The sequence below is a fragment of the Bombina bombina genome, chromosome 3 (genome assembly GCF_027579735.1).
Source record: "Bombina bombina isolate aBomBom1 chromosome 3, aBomBom1.pri, whole genome shotgun sequence".
NCBI lineage: Eukaryota > Metazoa > Chordata > Amphibia > Anura > Bombinatoridae > Bombina > Bombina bombina.
In genome coordinates this window covers 1,021,052,117-1,021,074,902 of record NC_069501.1, presented here as the reverse complement: position 1 = coordinate 1,021,074,902, position 22,786 = coordinate 1,021,052,117, and the positions used below count along the sequence as shown (strand labels likewise).

The 22,786-nt window shown below is 45.0% G+C and overlaps 1 protein-coding gene across 1 annotated transcript in view; it reads right to left on the bottom strand.

Moving 5' to 3' along the window:
- The window catches only part of LOC128652594 (glycoprotein-N-acetylgalactosamine 3-beta-galactosyltransferase 1-A-like), a 52,661-nt gene extending 31,082 nt beyond the window's left edge, over positions 1-21,579 (bottom strand). Inside the window, exon 1 of the mRNA XM_053705524.1 lies at positions 20,965-21,579. Within this exon, the coding sequence (XP_053561499.1) occupies positions 20,965-21,564 (600 nt within the window). The 5' untranslated portion in view covers positions 21,565-21,579. The remainder of the gene's footprint in view (positions 1-20,964) is intronic.
- Between the last annotated feature and the right edge of the window lie 1,207 nt (positions 21,580-22,786).

Genomic DNA, 22,786 nt, shown 5'->3' with positions numbered 1-22,786 from the left:
TTTTTTGTGTGTCTGCCTCTGACAACAGTGATGCCATTTGCAACCTGTGCCAAAAGAAACTGAGTCGTGGGAAGTGCAACACCCACCTAGGTACAACTGCTTTGCGAAGGCACATGATCTCACATCACAAATGCTGATGGGATGAACACATGAGCAGAAGCAGCACACAAACTCAAAGCCGCCATCCTCCTCCTGGTTCAGCATCTTCAGCCACGTCAACCACTGCTGTCCTCCTTTCCCCCTCTCAACCATCCGCCACTCCGTCTCTCTTCCGTAGCAGTTCCTGCTTATCTGCCCACAGTCAGGTGTCTGTCAAGGACATGTTTGAGCATAAGAAGCCAATGTCTCAAAGTCACCCCCTTGCCCGGCGTCTGACAGCTGGCTTGTCTGAACTCTTAGCCCGCCAGCTTTTACCAAACATGCTGGTGGAGTCTGAGGCGTTCAAAAAATTTGTATCTATTGGGACACCGCAGTGGAAGGTACCCGGCCCCAATTTCTTTGCACAAAAGGCAATCCCCAACCTGTACTCGATTGTGCGAAAGGAAGTAATGTCATGTCTGGCACACAGTGTTGGGGCAAGGGTCCATCTGACCACTGATAGCTGGTCTGCAAAGCATGGTCAGGGCAGGTTTATCACCTACACTGTGCATTGGGTAAACCTGCTGATGGCTGCCAAGCATGGAATGCGTGGCTCTGCAGAGGAGTTGGTGACACCGCCACGACTTGCAGACAGGCCTGCTGCTACCTCCTCTACTCCTCCTACTCCATCCTCTTCCATAACCTCTTCCTCAGCTGAGTCCTCTTCTGCTGCTGCGTCTTGCTCCACATCAACGGCACTCCCCCAGCTCCGCCGGTACTATTCCACATCCCGGATACGGCAGTGTCACGCCGTCTTGGGGTTGACTTGCCTGAAAGCACTCCTGTCCACCCTGAACGCACAGGTGGATCAGTGGCTGACTCCGCACCAAGTGGAGATCGGCAAAGTGGTTTCTGACAACGGAAGTAATTTGGTGGCGGCATTGAAATTGGGCAAGTTGACACATGTGCCATGCATGGCACATGTGTGTAATCTGATCGTGCAACGCTTTGTGCATAAGTACCCAGGCTTACAGGACGTCCTGAAGCAGGCCAGGAAGGTGTGGGGCCATTTCAGGCGTTCCTACACGGCCATGGCGCACTTTTGAGATATCCAGCGGCGAAACAACATCCCAGTGAGGCGCTTGATTTGCGACAGCCCGACACGTTGGAATTCAACACTCCTAATGTTCGACCGGCTGCTCCAACAAGAAAAAGCCGTTAACGAGTATTTGTATGACCGGGGTGCTAGGACAGCCTCTGCGGAGCTGGGGATTTTTTTGCCAAGTTACTGGACGCTCATGCGCAATGCCTGTAGGCTCATGCGTCCTTTTGAGGAGGTGACAAACCTAGTCAGTCGCACCGAAGGCACCATCAGCGACATCATACCATTTGTTTTCTTCCTGGAGCGTGCCCTGCGAAGAGTACTGGATCAGGCCGTAGATGAGCGTGAAGAGGAAGAGGAAGAGTTGTGGTCACCATCACCACCAGAAACAGCCTTATCAGCATCGCTTGCTGGACCAGCGGCAATGCTGGAAGAGGATTGTGAGGAAGAGGAGTCAGAGGAGGAATGTGGCTTTGAGGAGGAGGAGGAGGAGGAAGACCAACCACAACAGGCATCCCAGGGTGCTCGTTGTCACCTATCTGGTACCTGTGGTGTTGTACGTGGTTGGGGGGAAGAACATACCTTCAGTGAGATCACTGAGGATGAGGAACGGGACATGAGTAGCTCGGCATCCAAACTTGTGCAAATGGGGTCTTTCATGCTGTCGTGCCTGTTGAGTGACATTCGTATAAAAAAACTGAAGGAAAACGACCTGTACTGGGTGTCCACGCTACTAGACCCCCGGTATAAGCATAAAGTGCCTGAAATGTTACCAAATTCCCGCAAGTCGGAAAGGATGCAGCAGTTCCAAAATAAATTAAAAAGTATGCTTTACACAGCGTATAAGGGTGATGTCAACGGGAATCATCTCACAGGGGAAGAGGTGAAAGTAATCCTCCGACTCCCACGACCACGCCACGCCGGCAAGGACAGGACGCTAAACAGACGTGTTGTTGATGGAGGACATGCAGAGTTTTTTAACTCCTATGCATCGCCACAGCCCTTCGGGGTCCACCCTCAGAGAACGACTCGACTGACAGGTAGCAGACTATCTCGCCTTAACTGCAGATCTCGACACTCTGAGGAGCGATGAACCCCTTGACTACTGGGTGTGCAGGCTTGACCTGTGGCCTGAGCTATCACAATTTGCTATAGAACTTCTGGCCTGCCCCGCTTCAAGTGTCCTGTCAGAAAGGACCTTCAGTGCTGCAGGAGGTATTCTCACTGAGAAGAGAAGTCGGCTAGGTCAAAAAAGTCTAGATTACCTCACCTTTATTAAGATGAATGAGGGATGGATCCCGAAGGGACTGACATTGGGCGATGCATTTGAGTAAAAAAGGCCTAATGAGATGATCTGCCTTGGGCTATAAATGGTCCACAAGCTACTGTATGTTATCTACGAATGCCGGATGACTTGCGTGACTTATCCGCCACCAACTAGTGTTCAAGCCGCAATGTTTTAGGGCACTTTCTGCCAGGGAAACAAACATCAATTTTTCTGGCCGCTGCTACAGCAGCGGCTGCAACAATACCTAATTTTTCAGGCATGTGTACATGCCAAATTTTTCTGGCCTCTGATGCTGCACTGTGGCTTCAAAAAACAAAACAAAAAAAAGGCACGTAACAAGGATTAAAGTGATAGGAATAGTACTACTTAACACACCACTCAAATCTGGTGGCACAGTAGATTGCACGCGCAGTGCCCCAAATTTGAAGTAGAAGGACAAACCAAGCATCTTTTTCCATCTCCCGTCTGGTTCCTAAAATTCATGCCATATACACGTCCCCTGGCGCCGCAACTGCCTCTGGGAACCTTACCATGGGTCCCAGCCCGCACGTCTTGTAATTCTATGTCTGGGAAATTATCTATCAAATCTATCTATTTATCTATCAAATCTATCTATCTATCTATTGAATCTATCAAATGTATCTATTGATCTATGTATCTATCTATCTATCTATCTATCAAATCTATCTATCTCGTGGCCAGACCGACCAAGCATCTTTTTCCATCTCCCGGTTCCAAAAATCCATGCCATATACACGTCCCCTGATAGGGGACACCACAGGGATTAAACTGATAGGAATAGTACTACTTAACACACCTTATAATAACCCAGAGAGAGGCAACGCAGAGAGAGGAGTCTGAAGAAGAGGAGTCAGAGGAGGAAGGTGGCTTTGAGGAGGTGGAAGACCAAACACAGCAGGCGTCCCAGAGGGCTTGTTATCACCTTTCGGGGACCCTTGGTGTTGTACGTGGCTGGGTGGAGGAAGAGACCTTCAATGACATCAGGGAGGACAAGGAACGGGACTTGGCTAGTTTGGTATCTAACCTTGTGCAAATGGGAAGTTTGCGGTTGTGCAAATGGACTGTTTGCGGTTGTTTGCGGTGCGTTAAAGTGACAGTCTAGGCCAAAATAAACTTTCAGGATTCAGATAGAGCATGTAATTTTAAACAATTTTCCCATTTACTTTTATCACCAATTTTCCTTTGTTCTCTTGGTATTCTTAGTTGAAAGCTTAACCTAGGAGGTTCATATGCTAATTTCTTAGACCTTGAAGCCCACCTCTTTCAGATTGCATTTTAACAGTTTTTCACCACTAGAGGGTGTTAGTTCACGTATTTCATATAGATAACACTGTGCTCGTGCACAAGAAGTTATCTGGGAGCAGGCACTGATTGGCTAGACTGCAAGTCTGTCAAAAGAACTGAAAAAAGGGGCAGCTTGCAGAGGCTTAGATACAAGATAATCACAGAGGTTAAAAGTATATTATTATAAATGTGTTAGTTATGCAAAACTGGGAAATGGGTAATAAAGGGATTATCTATCTTTTAAAACAATAAAAATTCTGGTGTAGACTGTACCTTTAAACGGGGAGTTTGGTCTGTCACTGTGAAGTGGGCGTAACCCTTAAACTACATGATCGATACAACATCATACCTGATGTTTTAAAGCATGTTATTCCAAACTATTTAGGAATGTTAAGTGATTTATGCCCTTTATGGCTTAAAACCAGACTCTGCATCAACTATATAATTTTCCATGGGAGTTTTGCCATGGATCCCCCTCCGGCATGCCACAGTCCAGGTGTTAGTGCCCTTGAAACAACTTTTCCATCACTATTGTGGCCAGAAAGAGTCCCTGTTGGTTTTAAAGTTTGCCTGCCTATTGAAGTCAATGGCGGTTCGCCCGGTTCGCGAACAGTTGCAGAAGTTTGAGTCCGCCGTTTGAAGAACATAGGAATGTAAAATATGAGTACCATAATTTGTTTCGTGCTTTAGGTCTAACGCAGTGCCGGGTTAGCACACATGGAGAATCTTAAAGCCCATTCTAGAAATATTAAATTATATGAGTAATAATTATTAAAAATTAATATACATACTATAATTAGTGATGTCGCAAACCTAAAATTTTCCGTTCGCGAACGGCGAACTTCCGCAAATGTTCGTGAACGGGCGAACCGGGCAAACCGCCATAGACTTCAATAGGCAGGCGAATTTTAAAACCCACAGGGACTCTTTCTGGCCACAATAGTGATGGAAAAGTTGTTTCAAGGGGACTAACACCTGGACTGTGGTATGCCGGAGGGGGATCCATGGCAAAACTCCCATGGAAAATTACATAGTTGATGCAGAGTCTGGTTTTAATCCATAAAGGGCATAAATCACCTAACATTCCTAAATTGTTTGGAATAACATGCTTTAAAACATCAGGTATGATGTTGTATCGATCAGGTAGTGTAAGGGTTACGCCCGCTTCACAGTGACAGACCAAACTCCCCGTTTAACGCACAGCAAACCACCGCATTTGCACAACTGCAAACTAGCCATGTCCCGTTCCTTGTCCTCACTGATGTCATTGAAGGTCTCTTCCTCCACCCAGCCAAGTACAACACCAAGGGTCCCCGAAAGGTGACAACAAGCCCCCTGGGACGCCTGCTGTGTTTGGCCTTCCACCTCCTCAAAGCCACCTTCCTCCTCTGACTCCTCTTCTTCAGACTCCCCTCTCTGCATTGCCTCTCTCTGCGTTATTATAAGGTGTGTTAAGTAGTACTATTCCTATCAGTTTAATCCCTGTTACGTCCCCTATCAGGGGACGTGTATATGGCATCGATTTTAGGAACCGGGAGATGGAAAAAGATGCTTGGTCGGTCCTCCTACTTCAAATTTGGGGCACTGCGTGTGCAATCTAATGTGCCACCAGATAGGAGTGGTGTTTTAAGTAGTTCTATTCTTATCAGTTTAATCCCTGTTACGTCCCCTATCAGGGGACGTGTATATCTCATCAATTTTTGGAACCGGGAGATGGAAAAAGATGCTTGGTCGGACCTCCTACTTGAAATTTGGGGCACTGCAAGTGCAATCTAATGTGCCACCAGATAGGAGTGGTGTGTTAAGTAGTACTATTCCTATCAGTTTAATCCCTGTTATGTGCCTTTTTTTTGGTTTGGTTTTTGAAGCCACAGTGCAGCACCAGAGGCCAGAAACATTAGGCATGTACACATGCCTGAAAAATTAGGTATTGTTGCAGCCGCTGCTGTAGCAGCAGCCAGAAAAATTGATGTTTGTTTCACAGGCAGAAAGTGCCCTAAAACATTGCGGCTTGAACCCTAGTTGGTGGCGGATAAGTCACGCAAGTCATCCGGCATTCAGAGATAAAATACAGCAGCGTGTGGACCATTTTTAGCCCAAGGCAGCTCATCTCATCATCAGGCCTTTTTTAGTCGAATGTATCGCCCACTGTCAGTCCCTTCAGGATCCATCCCTCATTCATCTTAATAAAGGTGAGGTAATCTAGACTTTTTTGACCTAGGCGACTTCTCTTCTCAGTGACAATACCTCCTGCTGCACTGAAGGTCCTTTCTGACAGGACACTTGAAGCGGGGCAGGCCAGAAGTTCTATCGCAAATTGTGATAGCTCAGGCCACAGGTCAAGCCTGCACACCCAGTAGTCAAGGGGTTCATCGCTCCTCAGAGTGTCGATATCTGCAGTTAAGGCGAGGTAGTCTGCTACCTGTCGGTCGAGTCGTTCTCTGAGGGTGGACCCCGAAGGGCTGTGGCGATGCGTAGGACTTAAAAAGCTCTGCATGTCCTCCATCAACAACACGTCTGTAAAGCGTCCTGTCCTTGCCGGCGTGGTTATGGGAGGAGGAGGATTACTTTCACCTCTTCCCCTGTTAGATTCCCGTTGTGCTGTGACATCACCCTTATACGCTGTGTAAAGCATACTTTTTAATTTATTTTGGAACTGCTGCATCCTTTCCGACTTGCGGTAATTCTGTAACATTTCAGGCACTTTCTGCTTATACCGGTGGTCTAGTAGCATGGACACCCAATACAGGTCGTTCTCCTTCAGCCTTTTTATACGAGGGTCCCTCAACAGGCACAACAGCATGAAAGACCCCATTTGCACAAGGTTGGATGCCGAGCTACTCATGTCCCGTTCCTCATCCTCAGTGATCTCACTGAAGGTATGTTCTTCCCCCAGCCACGTACAACACCACGGGTAACAGATAGGTGACAACGAGCACCCTGGGATGCCTGTTGGGGTTGGTCTTCCTCCTCCTCCTCCTCAAAGCCACATTGCTCCTCTGACTCCTCTTCCTCACAATCCTCTTCCAGCGTTGCCGCAGGTCCAGCAAGCGATGCTGATAAGGCTGTTTCTGGTGGTGATGGTGACCACAACTCTTCCTCTTCACGCTCATCTACGGCCTGATCCAGCACTCTTCGCAGGGCACGCTCCAGGAAGAAAACAAATGGTATGATGTCGCTGATGGTGCCTTCGGTGCAACTGACTAGGTTTGTCACCTCCTCAAAAGGACGCATGAGCCTACAGGCATTGAGCATGAGCATCCAGTAACGTGGCACAAAAATTCCCAGCTCCGCAGAGGCTGTTCTAGCACCCCGGTCATACAAATACTCGTTAACGGCTTTTTCTTGTTGGAGCAGGTGGTCGAACATTAGGAGTGTTGAATTCCAACGTGTCGGGCTGTCGCAAATCAAGCGCCTCACTGGCATGTTGTTTCACCGCTGGATATCGGAAAAGTGCGCCATGGCCGTGTAGGAAGGACTGAAATGGCCACACACCTTCCTGGCCTGCTTCAGGATGTCCTGTAAGCCTGGGTACTTATGCACAAAGCGTTGTACGATCAGATTACACACATGTGCCATGCACGGCACATGTGTCAACTTGCCCAAATTCAATGCCGCCACCAAATTTCTTCCGTTGTCACAAACCACTTTGCCTATCTCCAGTTGGTGCGGAGTCAGCCACTGATCCGCCAGTGCGTTCAGGGCGGACAGGAGTGCTGGTCCGGTGTGACTCTCTGCTTTCAGGCAAGTCAACCCCAAGACGGCGTGACACTGCCGTATCCGGGATGTGGAATAGTACCTGGGGAGCTGGGGGGGTGCCGTTGATGTGGAGCAAGACGCAGCAGCAGAAGAGGACTCAGCCGAGGAGGTTATGGAAGAGGATGGAGTAGGAGGAGTAGAGGAGGTGGCAGCAGGCCTGCCTGCAAGTTCTGTCGGTGTCACCAACTCCTCTGCAGAGCCACGCATTCCATGCTTGGCAGCCATCAGCAGGTTTACCCAATGCGCAGTGTAGGTGATATACCTGCCCTGACCATGCTTTGCAGACCAGGTATCAGTGGTCAGATGGACCCTTGCCCCAACACTGTGTGCCAGACATGCCATTACTTCCTTTTGCACAATCGAGTGCAGGTTGGGGATTGCCTTTTGTGCAAAGAAATTTCGTCCGGGTACCTTCCACTGCGGTGTCCCAATAGCTACAAATTTTTGAACGCCTCAGACTCCACCAGCTTGTATGGTAAAAGCTGGCGGGCTAAGAGTTCAGACAAGCCAGCTGTCAGATGCCGGGCAAGGGTGTGACTTTGTGACATTGGCTTCTTACGCTCAAACATGTCCTTGACAGACACCTGACTGTGGGCAGATGAGCAGGAACTGCTCAAGGCGAGAGACGGAGTGGCGGATGGTTGAGAGGGGGCAAGGAGGACAGCAGTGGTTGACGTGGCTGAAGATGCTGGACCAGGAGGAGGATGGCGGCTTTGAGTTTGTGTGCTGCTTGTACTCATGTGTTGATCCCATAGGCGTTTGTGATGTGCGATCATGTGCCTTCGCAAAGCAGTTGTACCTAGGTGGGTGTTGGACTTCCCATGACTCAGTTTCTTTTGGCACAGGTTGCAAATGGCATCACTGTTGTCAGAGGCAGACACACAAAAAAATGCCACACTGCTGAGCTCTGCAATGACGGCATTCTGGTGGTGGCAAAAGCATGCGTTGATTGGCGTGCTGTCTGGCTGACCCCGGGTGCCGATGCATGATGTCTGACTGTGCCACTAGCTCCTTGCGATGACCTCCCCCTGCTTCCAACTGGTCTCCTCCTCCTCTCTGTCTTCCCATCTGAACTTTCCCCCTGTTCTTCTTCTCTTCTAGCGGGCACCCACGTGACATCCACGGACGCATCGTCATCATAAACCGCTTCACTTGTATCTGACAACTCAGCAAAGGAAGCAGCAGCTGGTACAACATCATCATCATCACACCATACGTCCATGTGTGTAATGCTGCCTGACTGAGACATATCCCTGTTATCTACATCCTCTGGCAATAATGGTTGCGCATCACTATCACTCATTTCTTCCAACTGATGTGTAAATAACTCCTCTGACAGATCAAGTGAAGCGGCTGTGGTGCTAGTGTTGGTGGTGGCGGCAGGTGGGCGAGTGGCAACTTGAGAGGTGCCTGAAGCTAAGCTGGAGGAGGATGGTGCGTCAAGGTTCCGAGCGGAAGCTGTAGAAGATTGGGTGTCCAGTGTTAGCCAGTCAACTATGTCCTCAGAACTGTTCGAGTTCAGGGTACGTGGCCTCTGAACACTGGGCATTATTCTAGGGCCAAAGGGAATCACAGCACCACGACCACAACGGCCCCTGTGGGGTGGCCTGCCTCTGCCTGTCATTTTTTTTTCGATTAGTGGTATTATGCGTGCAAGCTACTGTGACAACAGATATGAGTGGCACTGTGCACTGGCAGAAGTTGGCAGAGTAGACGCTGTAGGCCTGACACACACGCTTGCAGACAACTAACTGCTATTCAATCTATTACAGTCAAAATTGTATTTTTTTTTTAAATGTACACTACTGTTACACCAGATATGAGTTGCACTGGTGTGACACTGTGCCCTGGCAGGCACTGAAATGCACATGTGTGAAGGAAACTGACTGCTATTATTTCACAGTCAAAAAAAGTGTTTTTTTTTTTTTAAATATACACTACTGTTACACCAGATATGAGTTGCACTAGAGTGACACTGTGCCCTGGAAGGCACTGAAACGCACACGTGTGAAGAAAACTGACTGCTATTTTTTCACAGTCAAAAAAGTGTTGTTTTTTTAAATGTACACTACTGTTACACCAGATATGAGTTGCACTGGGGTGACACTGTGCCCTGGCAGGCACTGAAACGCACACGTGTGAAGGAAACTGACTGCTATTATTTCACAGTCAAAAAAGTGTTGGTTTTTTTAAATGTACACTACTGTTACACCAGATATGAGTTGCACTGGGGTAACACTGTGCCCTGGCAGGCACTGAAATGCACACGTGTGAAGGAAACTGACTGCTATCATTTCACAATCAAAAAAGTGTTGTTTTTTTTAAATGTACACTACTGTTACACCATATATGAGTTGCACTGGGGTGACACTGTGCCCTGGCAGGCACTGAAACGCACACGTGTGAAGGAAACTGACTGCTATTATTTCACAGTCAAGAAAGTGTTTTTTTTTTTTTAAATGTACACTACTGTTACACCAGATATGAGTTGCACTAGGGTGACACTGTGCCCTGGCAGGCACTGAAACGCACACGTGTGAATGAAACTGACTGCTATTATTTCACAGTCAAAAAAGTGTTTTTTTTTTTAAATGTACACTACTGTTACACCAGATATGAGTGGTGGCACTGGACAAGTGGGCACAGTATACGCTGTGAGCCTGACACACACGCTGGCAGGCAGGCAACTGCAATTAGATTACACAGGAAAAAAAAAAAAAAAGCAGACTGATGTTCTAGCCCTAAAAAGGGCTTTTTTGGGGTGCTGTCCTTACAGCAGAGATCAGATGAGTCCTTCAGGACTGTAGTGGACACTGAATACACTAGCCTAGCTATCGATTTACCTATTAAATCAGCAGCAGCTACACTGTCCCTCCTCTCACTAAGAATGCAGCTTCCGATTGAATCTAAAATGGATGCTGTCCAGGAGGTAGGAGGGTCTGGGAGGGAGGGTCTGCTGCTGATTGGCTGGAATGTGTCTGCTGACTGTGAGGTACAGGGTCAAAGTTTTACTCAATGATGACGAATAGGGGGCGGACTGAACATCGCATATGTTTGCCCGCCGCGGCGAACGCGAACAAGCTATGTTCGCAGGGAACTATTCACCGGCGAACTATTCGCAACATCACTAACTATAATATAACATACATTTTACCTGATAATTTTCTTTTCTTCAGATGGAAAGAGTCCACAGCTGCATTCATTACTTTTGGGAATTCAGAACCTGGCCACCAGGAGGAGGCAAAGACACCCCAGCCAAAGACTTAAATACTCCTCCCACTCCCCTCATCCCCCAGTCATTCTGCCTAGGAACAAAGAACAGTAGAAAAAATATCAGGGTGAAAAGGTGCCAGAAGAACACAAATTACGGCCGCCCCTCATTAAAACACAAACATGGAGCTGTGGACTCTTTCCATCTGAAGAAAAGAAAATTATCAGGTAAGCATAATTTATGTTTTTCTTCATAAATGAAAAGAGTTCACAGCTGCGTTCATTACTTTTGGGAAAACAATACCCAAGCTATAGAGGACACTGAATGCAAAAATGGGAGGGTACAAGAGTTGGCCCATTCTGAGGGCACCAGGCCTGAAAACCCCTACCCAACAAAATCCTGCTTCATCCGAAGCCGAGAACAACTTTGAAAAAGAGGAAAAGACCCAAGGACACTGACCCGCAGATAGTCCACAAGCCTTGCTAGAGACCGCAGGAACTAGACTCGACTGAGTCAACAGCCTCCAGGGGACACCATAGCCCAGCAGTCGGTCTCCAAACAACACGCCCCTTACTAAAGAAAGGGAACAAGCTACCGTAATCTTCCACAGAGAAGGAAAGAAAACATGAATGTACTTGTAAAGCGCGGCTAATCCCCCTTAAGGGAGGAAGGCTGAGTAGACCTTGCCGGGGATCGACTTGCAACCCTCGGTTTGCTACAGTGCAGAGTAGCCACAGTGAATTAGTATGCAGAGCTAGCTGTCCAGCTAGCATAAGGAACTCCAGATCAACAGAGACCCACCAGTCTCATAGAAACAAGGGGAGGCAACGCCCAGACCCCAGAAAACCAGAAACCACGGGATAAGGCCGGTAGTCTGAAACAGAGAGGATCTTACCCCAACACAGTGCAACTGCACTCTAAAAAGCAACTGAAGACGAAGGTCCCCAAGTCGCAAAAAGGTAGCTTAGAATACCGAAATATTCAGAAACAAAACCTTGTGCAGCAAGCTCAGATAGGTCAGACGAACAACACATGGAGCAAAAATTACTGCACACTGCAGTCATCTAAAAATGACTCTGAAACTTAAATACTTGCAGGGTAAGCAGAAAGCAGCTGAAGATAGGATCCTTCAGATTGCTAAGTATCCACTAACCAGCGGATAACGTCACAGGCTATCTAAGAGCCCCCAGTCCTTCCCACAAATCCTGAACATGGAGAAAGGAGAAACCTCAAGAGGCTTACCATACCTCGAATGCTCCGAGGAGGAATTTAGCAGAGCAACAGATCTCAGATCCTGCTCCAACACCAGCCCAAGCAACAGAATGTCTGATAGACAGGGGGGGGGCAGAAAGACCCCAACCACATGCCCTCAGGTAATGGAAGGCAAAAAAAGGGAAACTCCCCCCCTCCCCCAACAGGGCTCGGGTGCAAACCCAATCCGCTCCTCCAAAATAAGGCACTCCCAAGGAGAACCCCTGGGACCTGGAACAGAGAAAGGTGCAATAGATCCATAGGAAGACCTGTCACAGCTCTCTTAGACAGCCTCTATGTAGAGAGATCAAATTCCAACAGGTGGAACAGAGCCCACAGAGCAGCAGATGCTGCCCCTTACAGAGATAAGCCACCTGATCCAACCTCCTACACACAGGGCAGGACAAAGACCCTCCAGAGCAAGGAACCCTAGCTCATAAGGAAGACAACTATCACCTCAAAAAGGAAGGGCACAGATAAGAACAGGACACAAGATATGAAGCCATAGTATGATCAAAACACGGACCAAATGAAAAATCATCCAGACACCATTGTTGACCCAACAGAGAGAAAAATTCCCAATGAAGAGGAGCACACTCTGTCCGAAGGACAAGTCAGGCCTTAAAGTTGATAACCAGTACCCGAAGGTAGATGTGAACTCTGGCCTTCCCTCTTGCAAGCCCAATGAGCTAGTACCTATGTTGCAACATAGGGTCCCTGAAAAAACTGGGTCGTCCCGAACCAGTCCACAGGATCATAAGTCTCCAGACATCCAAGAAGGATCCAAGACAAGAACCCTGGACCCGGGACCCAGAATTGTCCTAGAACAAACGGCACCCCCAGGGAGCACAAGATCCCCCATCTGAAGCAATCAGACCTCACAGGGGATGAGAACCGGGAAACCCGGAGAACAGGTACAGGACTCACTCATAATTCCCAGCCCAAAGGGAAGTGGACACCCTTAGCTGGAGGTCAACACCCCCCCACAATTTCTCTAGAGCCCAAAGGCCCCAAGGGCAACAATAAGGAAATGAGAACGAGTACAGAGTCACCCGAAAGAGAGTAGAAAAAAGGCTAGTCTCCATAATCCTTTCAGATTAACGTTCCAGAGGACCACACCCAAGGGAGAAAAATGCAAAGCATCCCGAATCCAGGCAGAAAACATCCCCTAAGCAAAAAGCTTGGAAAAGAGACAACACCTCCTATCGCCCCTGATATGTAGACGACTAACTCCAGAAGGAAGATAGAGCCTCATGGCCTACACTTCCTAATTAAGTGGCCAAAGCCACCATAAAAACTGGACGAAGTCCAGAAAGTCTCGACCCAAAGGAAGAGAATCTCTAAAAGGAACAAGTCCTAAAAGGACACCAGGAAAGACAAAACCGTAAGAACAACGGTATGAAGGACTTAAATACTCCAAGCCTCCAACCCACAATGGGAAGGAACACTCTAGTTCCCGGAAAAATCGGAAATGACTGAGCATGTCGCCGCGGATCTCAACGGAGTCCCGGCCCACTATTGAAAGGCGAATGAGGACTGAACCAATCCCCCATGCCCCTAAGCAAACACAGACCCTCAAGTCCTCTCAGGATGCTAGTTGAAGCTTGTAAAATAAAACAAGGAAACAACACAAATCATATTGTGATCACTAGGGGTCCTCACCGGACCAACCGGATATAAAAAGGCGCCACGTGTCTGAACTAGGCCTCAAAGACAGAAGGATTTGTACCCAGTCAGGACCAGCCTGAAACCAATGGCACCAACACTGTCAAGGCCACATAGAGTCTCCCCCGAGATGGAGGGATAAAGAACAATCAGACAGACTTTTGTAAACAGTGCAACCACAAAATCGCCAGCATCAATTCCAGAGAAGAAAGTTCCCGAAGGAAACATCACCCCACAACCTGAGTTTTAGACCAAATAAAAATCATCCTCACTGGATGAAGATAAAAGATAAGGCAACTGGTAGGTTATCGCCCAGGATGAACGGACAGCCCCGCAGGACCAGTCCAACAGGGTTCCGAGACTTCCAAGCTCAGTACTGGAACAGGATACACAAATAACAAAGACTATAAGAAGATTACTTCATCCCCTTATGTCTATGCATGCAAGCCAGTCGAAGCTTAAGACTGAGAATCCCCAGACCCATTAAGAGTGGGATCCAGCAGCGCCAAAAACATGCCTTAGTAGAACACAAAGGAGCGCCAGTCTATAATGAAAGGCACAACATACCTCCGCTGAGACAAAAGAAAACACCGGCCCCGGAGGTTGACCCCCTGATCCCACGCCTGACAAGCCCCAGTTAACGGAACATGGACAAGATCGTAAGCACACTTCCGGGAGGTGAGGTGCAGATGCTCCAGCGCCAAAGATATGGCCATGTGGAACCGTATCATAACCTACGGTGGGAACAGGCCACACTCCATAGAAGGATAAGTAGCTTTGGGTTACCTGCATGCGTAGTAAGAGTTGGTGGTAGGAAACTTGTCTCATGGGAAATAGAATCCCCAGAGGCGGATGGCTCAGTGGGCCCCTGATTCCCCGATCCCGAGGAACAGAGCACTTTAAAATGGTATTTGGAACATAACTGATGGGCATGTATCACCCGGGCCAATTCATATTCTTCGCAAGAAGTAGAGTCTGAATCAGAGACATCCGTCTCCAAAAAATCTGAATCCTCCATAACTGGGACACTGAATAAAAAATGGACCAATAGGAAAAATCAAAATGGCAACTTACACCCCCAATGGCTGGGGCACTCACCACCTCCAGAGAACCAGACACCAGCAGATCAGGATTTCTCCATCGCCACACGGTCAGAAATGCGGAAATGGAGTCACAAGGTAAACCGTGCAGTCCATGCAAAAGCGCGCCCGACCATAAAGGCTGCATCACTAGACATAGGCCGTTATGTTCCAAAATAGCCATGAGCCGAAGCAACACTACACAGTAGTAGACAGAATCACATAACAAACATGATTATAAACCCCCCTGTTCAATAACCCCCCTCAGGAGATATTAACCCTTGATTCCTAGATAAAAAAGGAGCCTCACTGAGACCCTATGTTAAAGTTATCCCCGAAAGGTTGTAGCCCCTCTCGGATAAACAGTTGTAATTACAATATATCCATGATGAAAGTAAAATGAAACAATCTTACCGGAATCTACACCGTGGAACAGGAACATGGCCCTAGTTTGACAGATAGTAGCGTCGCTTCTGCCATGGACTTGAGAGAAAAAAGCAGGCAGCGAAACTCGTCAACGCTGATTGCTTGTGGAGCTGTTAATATGAGTCGGGATGGTTTCGCAGAAAGACTCTCCCTGTATCTCCGGACTCTAACTTTCACCCATGCTCTCACTGAGAGGCTGAAAGGACTTCTTAAAACTCCAGTCCCATGCCAAAGAGTACTACCCTCCAAGAGACTATCGAAAACTTCTGAAACTTCTCTGCCAACCTCCTGGGACGAAAGGCAAAGAATGACTGGGGGATGAGGGGAGTGGGAGGAGTATTTAAGCCTTTGGCTGGGGTGTCTTTGCCTCCTCCTGGTTGCCAGGTTCTGAATTCCCAAAAGTAATGAATGCAGCTGTGGACTCTTTCCATTTATGAAGAAAAAAATAAATAAAAAAAATAAATATATATATATATATATATATATATATATATATATATATATATATATATACAGTATATGTATATATTTTGTGGTTTGGTGTTCCAAGCACTCCTTGTAATGTTGATCTGCCTGGGTGCTCTCTATGGTGTGTATGTAGAAACTCAATGGAAGAAGAAGCACTCACAGGTCCTAATAAATTCCAATATTCAAAGCTTTATTATTGTAAGATATCTGTCATAGGATTACATCAGTCAATGTTTCGGTCCTCGCAGGGACCTTTGTCAAGACTGTATCAGTAAGTTCCTGTGCTTGCCTCTTCTTTCATTGAGTTTATATAGATAGATATATATATACACATATTTAGACATATATATGTATGTATATATACATTATAGCCCTTTGCCGTCAAACACCTTGTTACATACCTTTTAATCCTTATAACTTTTTTTTCATATTTATATGAATAATTTTATAAGATAGTGTTTATATGAGTGTAATTTTAAGTGTATTTATGTGTTTAGTGCAACTTTTTTAACGCACTACCCTTTATGCAAGGGTTCCAGTTAGTCAGCGCTAATCAGACAAGCATAAATGCGATTGCACTCTCACAATCACATTTTTTTCAGCTTGTAATCCATGCGTTATTTCTGTTGTGCGCAAAAAGACAGTATCACTTGGGCTAGATTATGAGTGGCGCTGTTTCACGCAAGTGATATCGCATTTATTGCATCAGTTTGTGCACATCGGAAGGAGCGCTGGTTGTACAAGTTGAAAGTAAATGTGACACGTGAGCGCAATTGCAATTTACTCTAGAATGATTACTGCAACCACAAACCTCTGGTTAACTGTAACGCAAGACAAAAAGTGTCACAAAACACGATAAATTTATTGAAAAGTACAGTTACACTCATAGGGGCCCATTTATCAAGCTCTGTAAGGAGCTTGTGGGCCCGTGTTTCTGGCGTGTCTGAAGTCTCGCCAGAAACACAAGTTATGTAGCAGCGGTCTAAAGACCTGCTCTGATGAGGCGGACAGGAATCGCCGGAAATCAACCTGATCGATTGCGATCGGGTTGATTGACACCCCCCTGATTGGCCGCGAGTCTGCAGGGTGCGGCGTTGCACCAGCAGCTCACAAGACCTGCTGGTGCAATGCTGAATACGGAGAGCGTATTCAGCGATGTCTGTCGGACCTGACAGACATATGATAAATAGGCACCATAATAAAACTGTCTAAAAACATGAAAGAAAAATTTACAAAAAGTTATAAGGGCTCAAAGATATGAGTCTCAGGTGTTAGAAAATATGTGTGTGTTTATATGTGTGTACATATGTATTGTGTACATATGTATTTATGTATTTATATATGGCTAAAAAGAATTTTTGCTAAGAGGTGACTCCCATAGGCACCAAGCCGGATTTGCCACATGGCTATTGGCTAAGAGGTGAAAACGTCACCTCTTAGCAAAAAAATTTTTTAACCGTGTCCTGCTGTAGCAGCTAAAAATGGTGATCGGTTAAAACAAATAAAGGAGCTTTCTTCATGAAGTATCTTATACTTCATGAATGAAAGTGCCCTTTATTTGTTTCAAAAGTCAACCCTAGCGTTTGTAAAATGCTAGGATTTACTTTCACTTTAATCTAGAATTCAGGACTGAAGTCTGTGGGCAGTGTCTGTGTCTCTGAGGATGCCGGTGAGTGACTGTGTGCTATGGTTTGACTCAGATCTGTCATCCATCTCCTTCTGAGGGTGGCCGCTGCAGCCAGGGCAGTGTCTGCTGAGCCTGAACTAAACCTGCTGAGTTTAGTCTGGGTCAGGAGATCTGTGCATGCTATTAGGAGCTACAGTGCAAAAAAAAAAAAAATACTAAAACGCACGCAGCTTTAAAACTCCTGTGCCCAGCACGCACCAACTGCTCTCAGTGTTTGAAAACACTAAGAGCAGTTGCTGTGTGCTAGACACAGGAGTTTTAAAGCTGCATTCACTGTCTCATCACTGAAGCAGTTCAGTCCAGACAAAGATTGTCAGTCAGGTACCACTCTGATAAATATCAAAGTCATTCAAAAACAGGGGTTAGAAGAAATGCAGGCTGCACTAAAATTGGATATTCCTTAAAAAACAAGACTTTATTTCATCTCTTAAAATATATACAAGCACAATCCATGGTAGTTACCCACACACACAGGGAGAGCAGTGGAAAGCAGCCCTTTTCTCCCTGTGTGTGTGGGTAACTACCATGGATTGTGCTTGTATATATTTTAAGAGATGAAATAAAGTCTTGTTTTTTTACGGAATATCCAATTTTAGTGCAGCCTGCATTTCTTCTAACCCCTCTTTTTGAATGACTTTGATATTTATCAGCGTATGGGAAACGCTGCATTGAAGATTTTGCAACCTGATGTACATTTTTTCTAATGCAAGCTGCTGACTGTGCAGTGCATAATCAATGAGCTAGCTAGCCGGTGTGCTAAGCGTTTGTGGGAGACGGCGGACACAAGCCGCAATACACATCCATCTTGCGGTGGGACGTGAGAGACACAGGTCTAAACTGACATCCACCCTTCCTGCGGTGAGTAGGACCGGTTATAACATATTAATGTATTTGTAAATATACCGGTGTGGGATTAACACCACTGTAAGTTATCAAGATACAACTTTATGGTAATATTGGTGTGAAACGGATGTTAAAAGTTTTCTACAATACAGCTCAGCTTTTGTTATATCTGTGGCTTTGCAAATTAGGACTGTGATACTTGGTGCTGGATGTATCTACAATGTCGTTACAATAATTGATTACACTTTTTTCATCATATATGCACCATTGAACAAGTAATGCACAGATATTGACTTTTACATACGTGTTCTATAGCACAGAAAATTTGTAACATTTAAAGCCAATTAAGCCTATGTGAGTGCAAAACTGAGTTTTATGTATGAATGTTGGCTATTATTTACCACTCTGATAAGCAGGGTCAAATTATGGCATCGGAACATGATTGCTGCTGCTGAAAGTAAGTTGTACCGTAACATTCTAAAGTAACATGGTCCTAGTGCTCAGGTGCCCTACTCTAAATGTGTTTATGAATAAGTGCATTTGTGTGCATTAAGGTGTGTGTGTCTGTAAATGTGTGTGTGTGTAAATGTGTGTGTGTGTGTAAATGTGTGTGTGTGTAAATGTGTGTGTGTGTAAATGTGTGTGTCTGTAAATGTGTGTGTGTGTAAATGTGTGTGTGTGTAAATGTGTGTGTGTGTAAATGTGTGTGTGTAAGTGTAAATGTGTGTGTGTGTGTATAAATGTGTGTGTGTAAGTGTAAATGTGTGTGTGTGTGTATAAATGTGTGTGTGTAAGTGTAAATGTGTGTGTGTGTAAATATGTGTGTGTGTAAATGTGTAAGTGTGTAAGAATTTTCACCCACAACAGTAATCCATAACTTTCCTTCTTTTGTTGGGACATTAATTTTTTAAATGTAAAATTTCTCTGTCTGATTTGTTATGCAGTGCAACCACTGTCTGATTTGCTATGCAGCACAACTACTGTCTGATTTGAATTTAGCCACCAATAAGCAAGCGCTACCCAGGTACTGAACTAAAAATGGGCCAGCTTCTAAGCTTACATTCCAGCTTTTTAAATACAGATACCAAGAGAACGAAGAAAATTGATAATAGGAGTTACTTAGAAAGTTGCTTAAAATGTCATACTCTAAAAAACTTGGATTTCATATCCCTTTAACTAGCAATAGGATGGTATGTAATCGAGGGGGGGCGGCAAAATGTATCCTCCTCTGCGTGGCCAAAAATCCTAGCACCGGACCTGCATGTAAATTCATATTTATGCAATATTCATATTTAATAAAGTGTTAATGTTAAAATGTACTTTAAATATTTTACATTCCTCATAGCATTATATGTTCTATGTATTTTTAAATAGATATTCCTAAATATATCTGTATATATCTATACCTATATATAATGATTTATATATATTTAGGTAAGAGCCGGATTGGCCAGCCGGGATACCGGGAAAAATCCTGTTGGGCTGCCGGCTGGCAGCTCAGCTGGACTGGGCTAAGGGCTCAGCCTCAGGCTGGCTGCTGCTGTATATGATGCATTGCGAATGCACTGTCTAGTAACCCCCTTCCGCAAGTTTTACCTTACCGGTTACCGCAACTGTCTTCTTCCGTTCAACTTCTCACACACCACGTCCACGTGACATGATAGTGGAGGGAGCCTGGGAGCGGCTGCGTCAGTGAGCTGAGCCGTGTAGAGTAAGTGCAGGCCATGTGGGGTCACTTGTTGGAAGGAAGAAAGACACAACGGTCCCACTCACAGCGGCCGGCGGCAACTTGGCACTTGGCAGCAACGCAGAGGCAGGCACAGTCAGTTCAAGACAGACAGTCTGAACTCTGAATCGATCACGAGTGACAAATCGATCATGTATGTACAGTATTATTTATTTTAATTATTATTGTGAAGTAAACAAGACGTCCAGTAGTAGCTTGCCACTCAATTACTCAATTATTGTAGCACCGCATACTAAGCAGCGGCCAGTGCAGCGATGGGCAGCATTTGTTAAATATATATGTACCTGTATATGATTATATACATATATATTTACATTGTGGTCTATGGGAACACACAGTTGCCATAGACCGCAATGTAAAGGCAGTTTTCAGTGCTGTTCTAACACCCCACTCCCACCAACTTTAAATTCCCAAAACTGAGCCGGAGGGGGCGGGGCTGAGCCAGATTGGGGTGGGGCTGAGTCAGAGGGGGCTGGGCTGGGCCGGGCCATACAAATTTCCAGGGCCGGTCTGATTTCCCAGTCCGGCCCTGATTTTGGTAACCGTATAGATATATATATTTTACCAAAAAAAGCACCATATATACATAAAGAAATATGTATTTATGACTAAATAGAACTTATTCTGCTATGCGGAGAACACTGAAATGTGAAATTTTCATATTTTCATGTCGGGTTAGCACACTTGAGAAAATGTGCTCAGGTTTGCGAGTGAGTAGCGTTTTTTTCCCCACTTTTCTTTCTCTATTGACTTCTGGGGTAAATACGTTAATGAGGTCACAATATTCTAACTTCGGCTTTTTGTGCTGGTTTAGCGCTTGTGCAAAAAGTTTTTACCTTTAACTTATAAATGCTCGCTATCCGACGTACACAAAATCTTACTTCTAGAGCAGTTAATGCAAGAACGGGAGCGTTAAATAGCACTCCACTCATAATCTAGTCCTATGTATAAATTCATTTTGAGTATGTGTTACTTTAGGAACACTTTTTTTGTATATAATCATTCTTTACCCTTACACCTAGATTCAAAAGTAAATTGAAAAAAAAAAAGAATACCTCTTTAATTGGGTAGAAGCTGTAGACATTTTTGTAATACAAATCTTTACTTGTCATGTGGCGCTCAGGTGTAAATGGATGAAAGGTCTGTCTTCCTTCTGGATCTCTAGAATCTCCTGGTGTAACTCCCATCTTTTCCATACACTTTCCCAATTCCAAATCCTCCACAGGGGATGTGTGGTTGCAGACCTTAGTGTTAAATCCTTCCACAAATCTGTTCAGGGCTTCCTTACTGAGTACATAGCCAGCCCCACCACTCATGTAGCCTTGATTGACTAGGGGTTTAAATCGACTGCCAAAGTACACAGGTTGATGGGGAGTATAATTGGAGAGAAAAAAACGTAAATTATCAATTGCAACATAAGTATCATCATCGGCCTTCAAGAACCAATCAGCCTTTTCCAAATAGTGTTTGTGCACATAATGAAATGCTCGAATTGTCTTCCAGTAGAGCTCTCCTCGTCCTTCCTTTGTATCCAATCCAATAGCTGGGAAGCTCTCATTGGCTACGGAGCTCATAAATAGAATAATATTGCAGTGTCGAGTCCAGGTATACTTTAGATGAATGGCTTTGGTGTTTAGGCTCTTTGGGGAAGTCATGATCCAACAAAGCACCCTAACCTTGAGTGAGAGATCCTCACTGACACTGTGGTTAGCTAAAATAAAAACAGATATTGTTATTAGAAGTAAGAATGGATGTAGAATTATTATTATTATTATTATTAATATTATTAGGCAAATCTTAAAATAAGGCACTACTTTACTTTTATACAAACATGAAGTCATTGGACTTTATTATAAGATACTATTGTTAATATAAATTTTGAATATGCATAACAGATGCTGATCTATTCATAATGATCTTTGTAGCAATATCAATCGTTAGAGATCATTCATTGTTGGTAAATATTTCCAGTATATTAGAGACACTGGGTATAGTAATGGAGTAGGAAATAAGAGGTTTTTTTTTATAGATGATTCTATACAAGAAAATATGTGTCCATTTCAGGAAGGTCCCTTTTGCAAAAAGTTCATGAGATACAGTGTTTTGGTGAGATTTCATAATCTAGTTAGATTTAGCTTTATCTAATCAATATTAAGATATTAAAACTCATTGGCCCCTATTCCAGTCCAACAGTATGTATATGTGAAGTGCAGTTCATGCCTGTTGCAGGGTTTTCAGACTTGTCCATTGCCAAATCCCATGATAAAACTCTTATTACAAGCTTTTCAAAAGCATTTATGGTGTAATAACGTCCCCCTACTATAAACTATATTAACACTAAACTACAGATATAGCCCTTTAAAGGGCCTTTTGTAGGGCATTGCCCTAAAGTTTCAGATCTTTTTTTAAGAAAAAAAAGCTACAAAACCTCTACAATTGACTTAACCCCCCAAAATAAAAGTCTAACTAAAAATAAACTACTCTAGGATGTGCCCTGAAAAGGGCATTAGGCTCTTTTGCTGCCCAGGAAAAAAAAATCCTAATCTTAAAAAAATAAAAATACCTAAAACACTAAACCCTGAAGATGTTACTTACCAAAGATGAATCCGGGCGGCAGCACTCCATCTTCATCCCGGCGGCGCTCCATCTTAATCCTGGCAACGAACCATCTTCTTATCTTCATCCTGGTGGCGGTCTTGATCTATCTTCTTATCTTCATCCACGATGTCCTCTTTATGCAATCACCAGCCACACACTAAATTTTGAATGCGAGGTACCCCTTTTATATACGGGTATCCTTGCATTCCTGTTAGCTGATTTTAAATTTCAAATTCAAATCAGCCAATATAAAAAGCTTTCATTCTATTGATTGCTTTG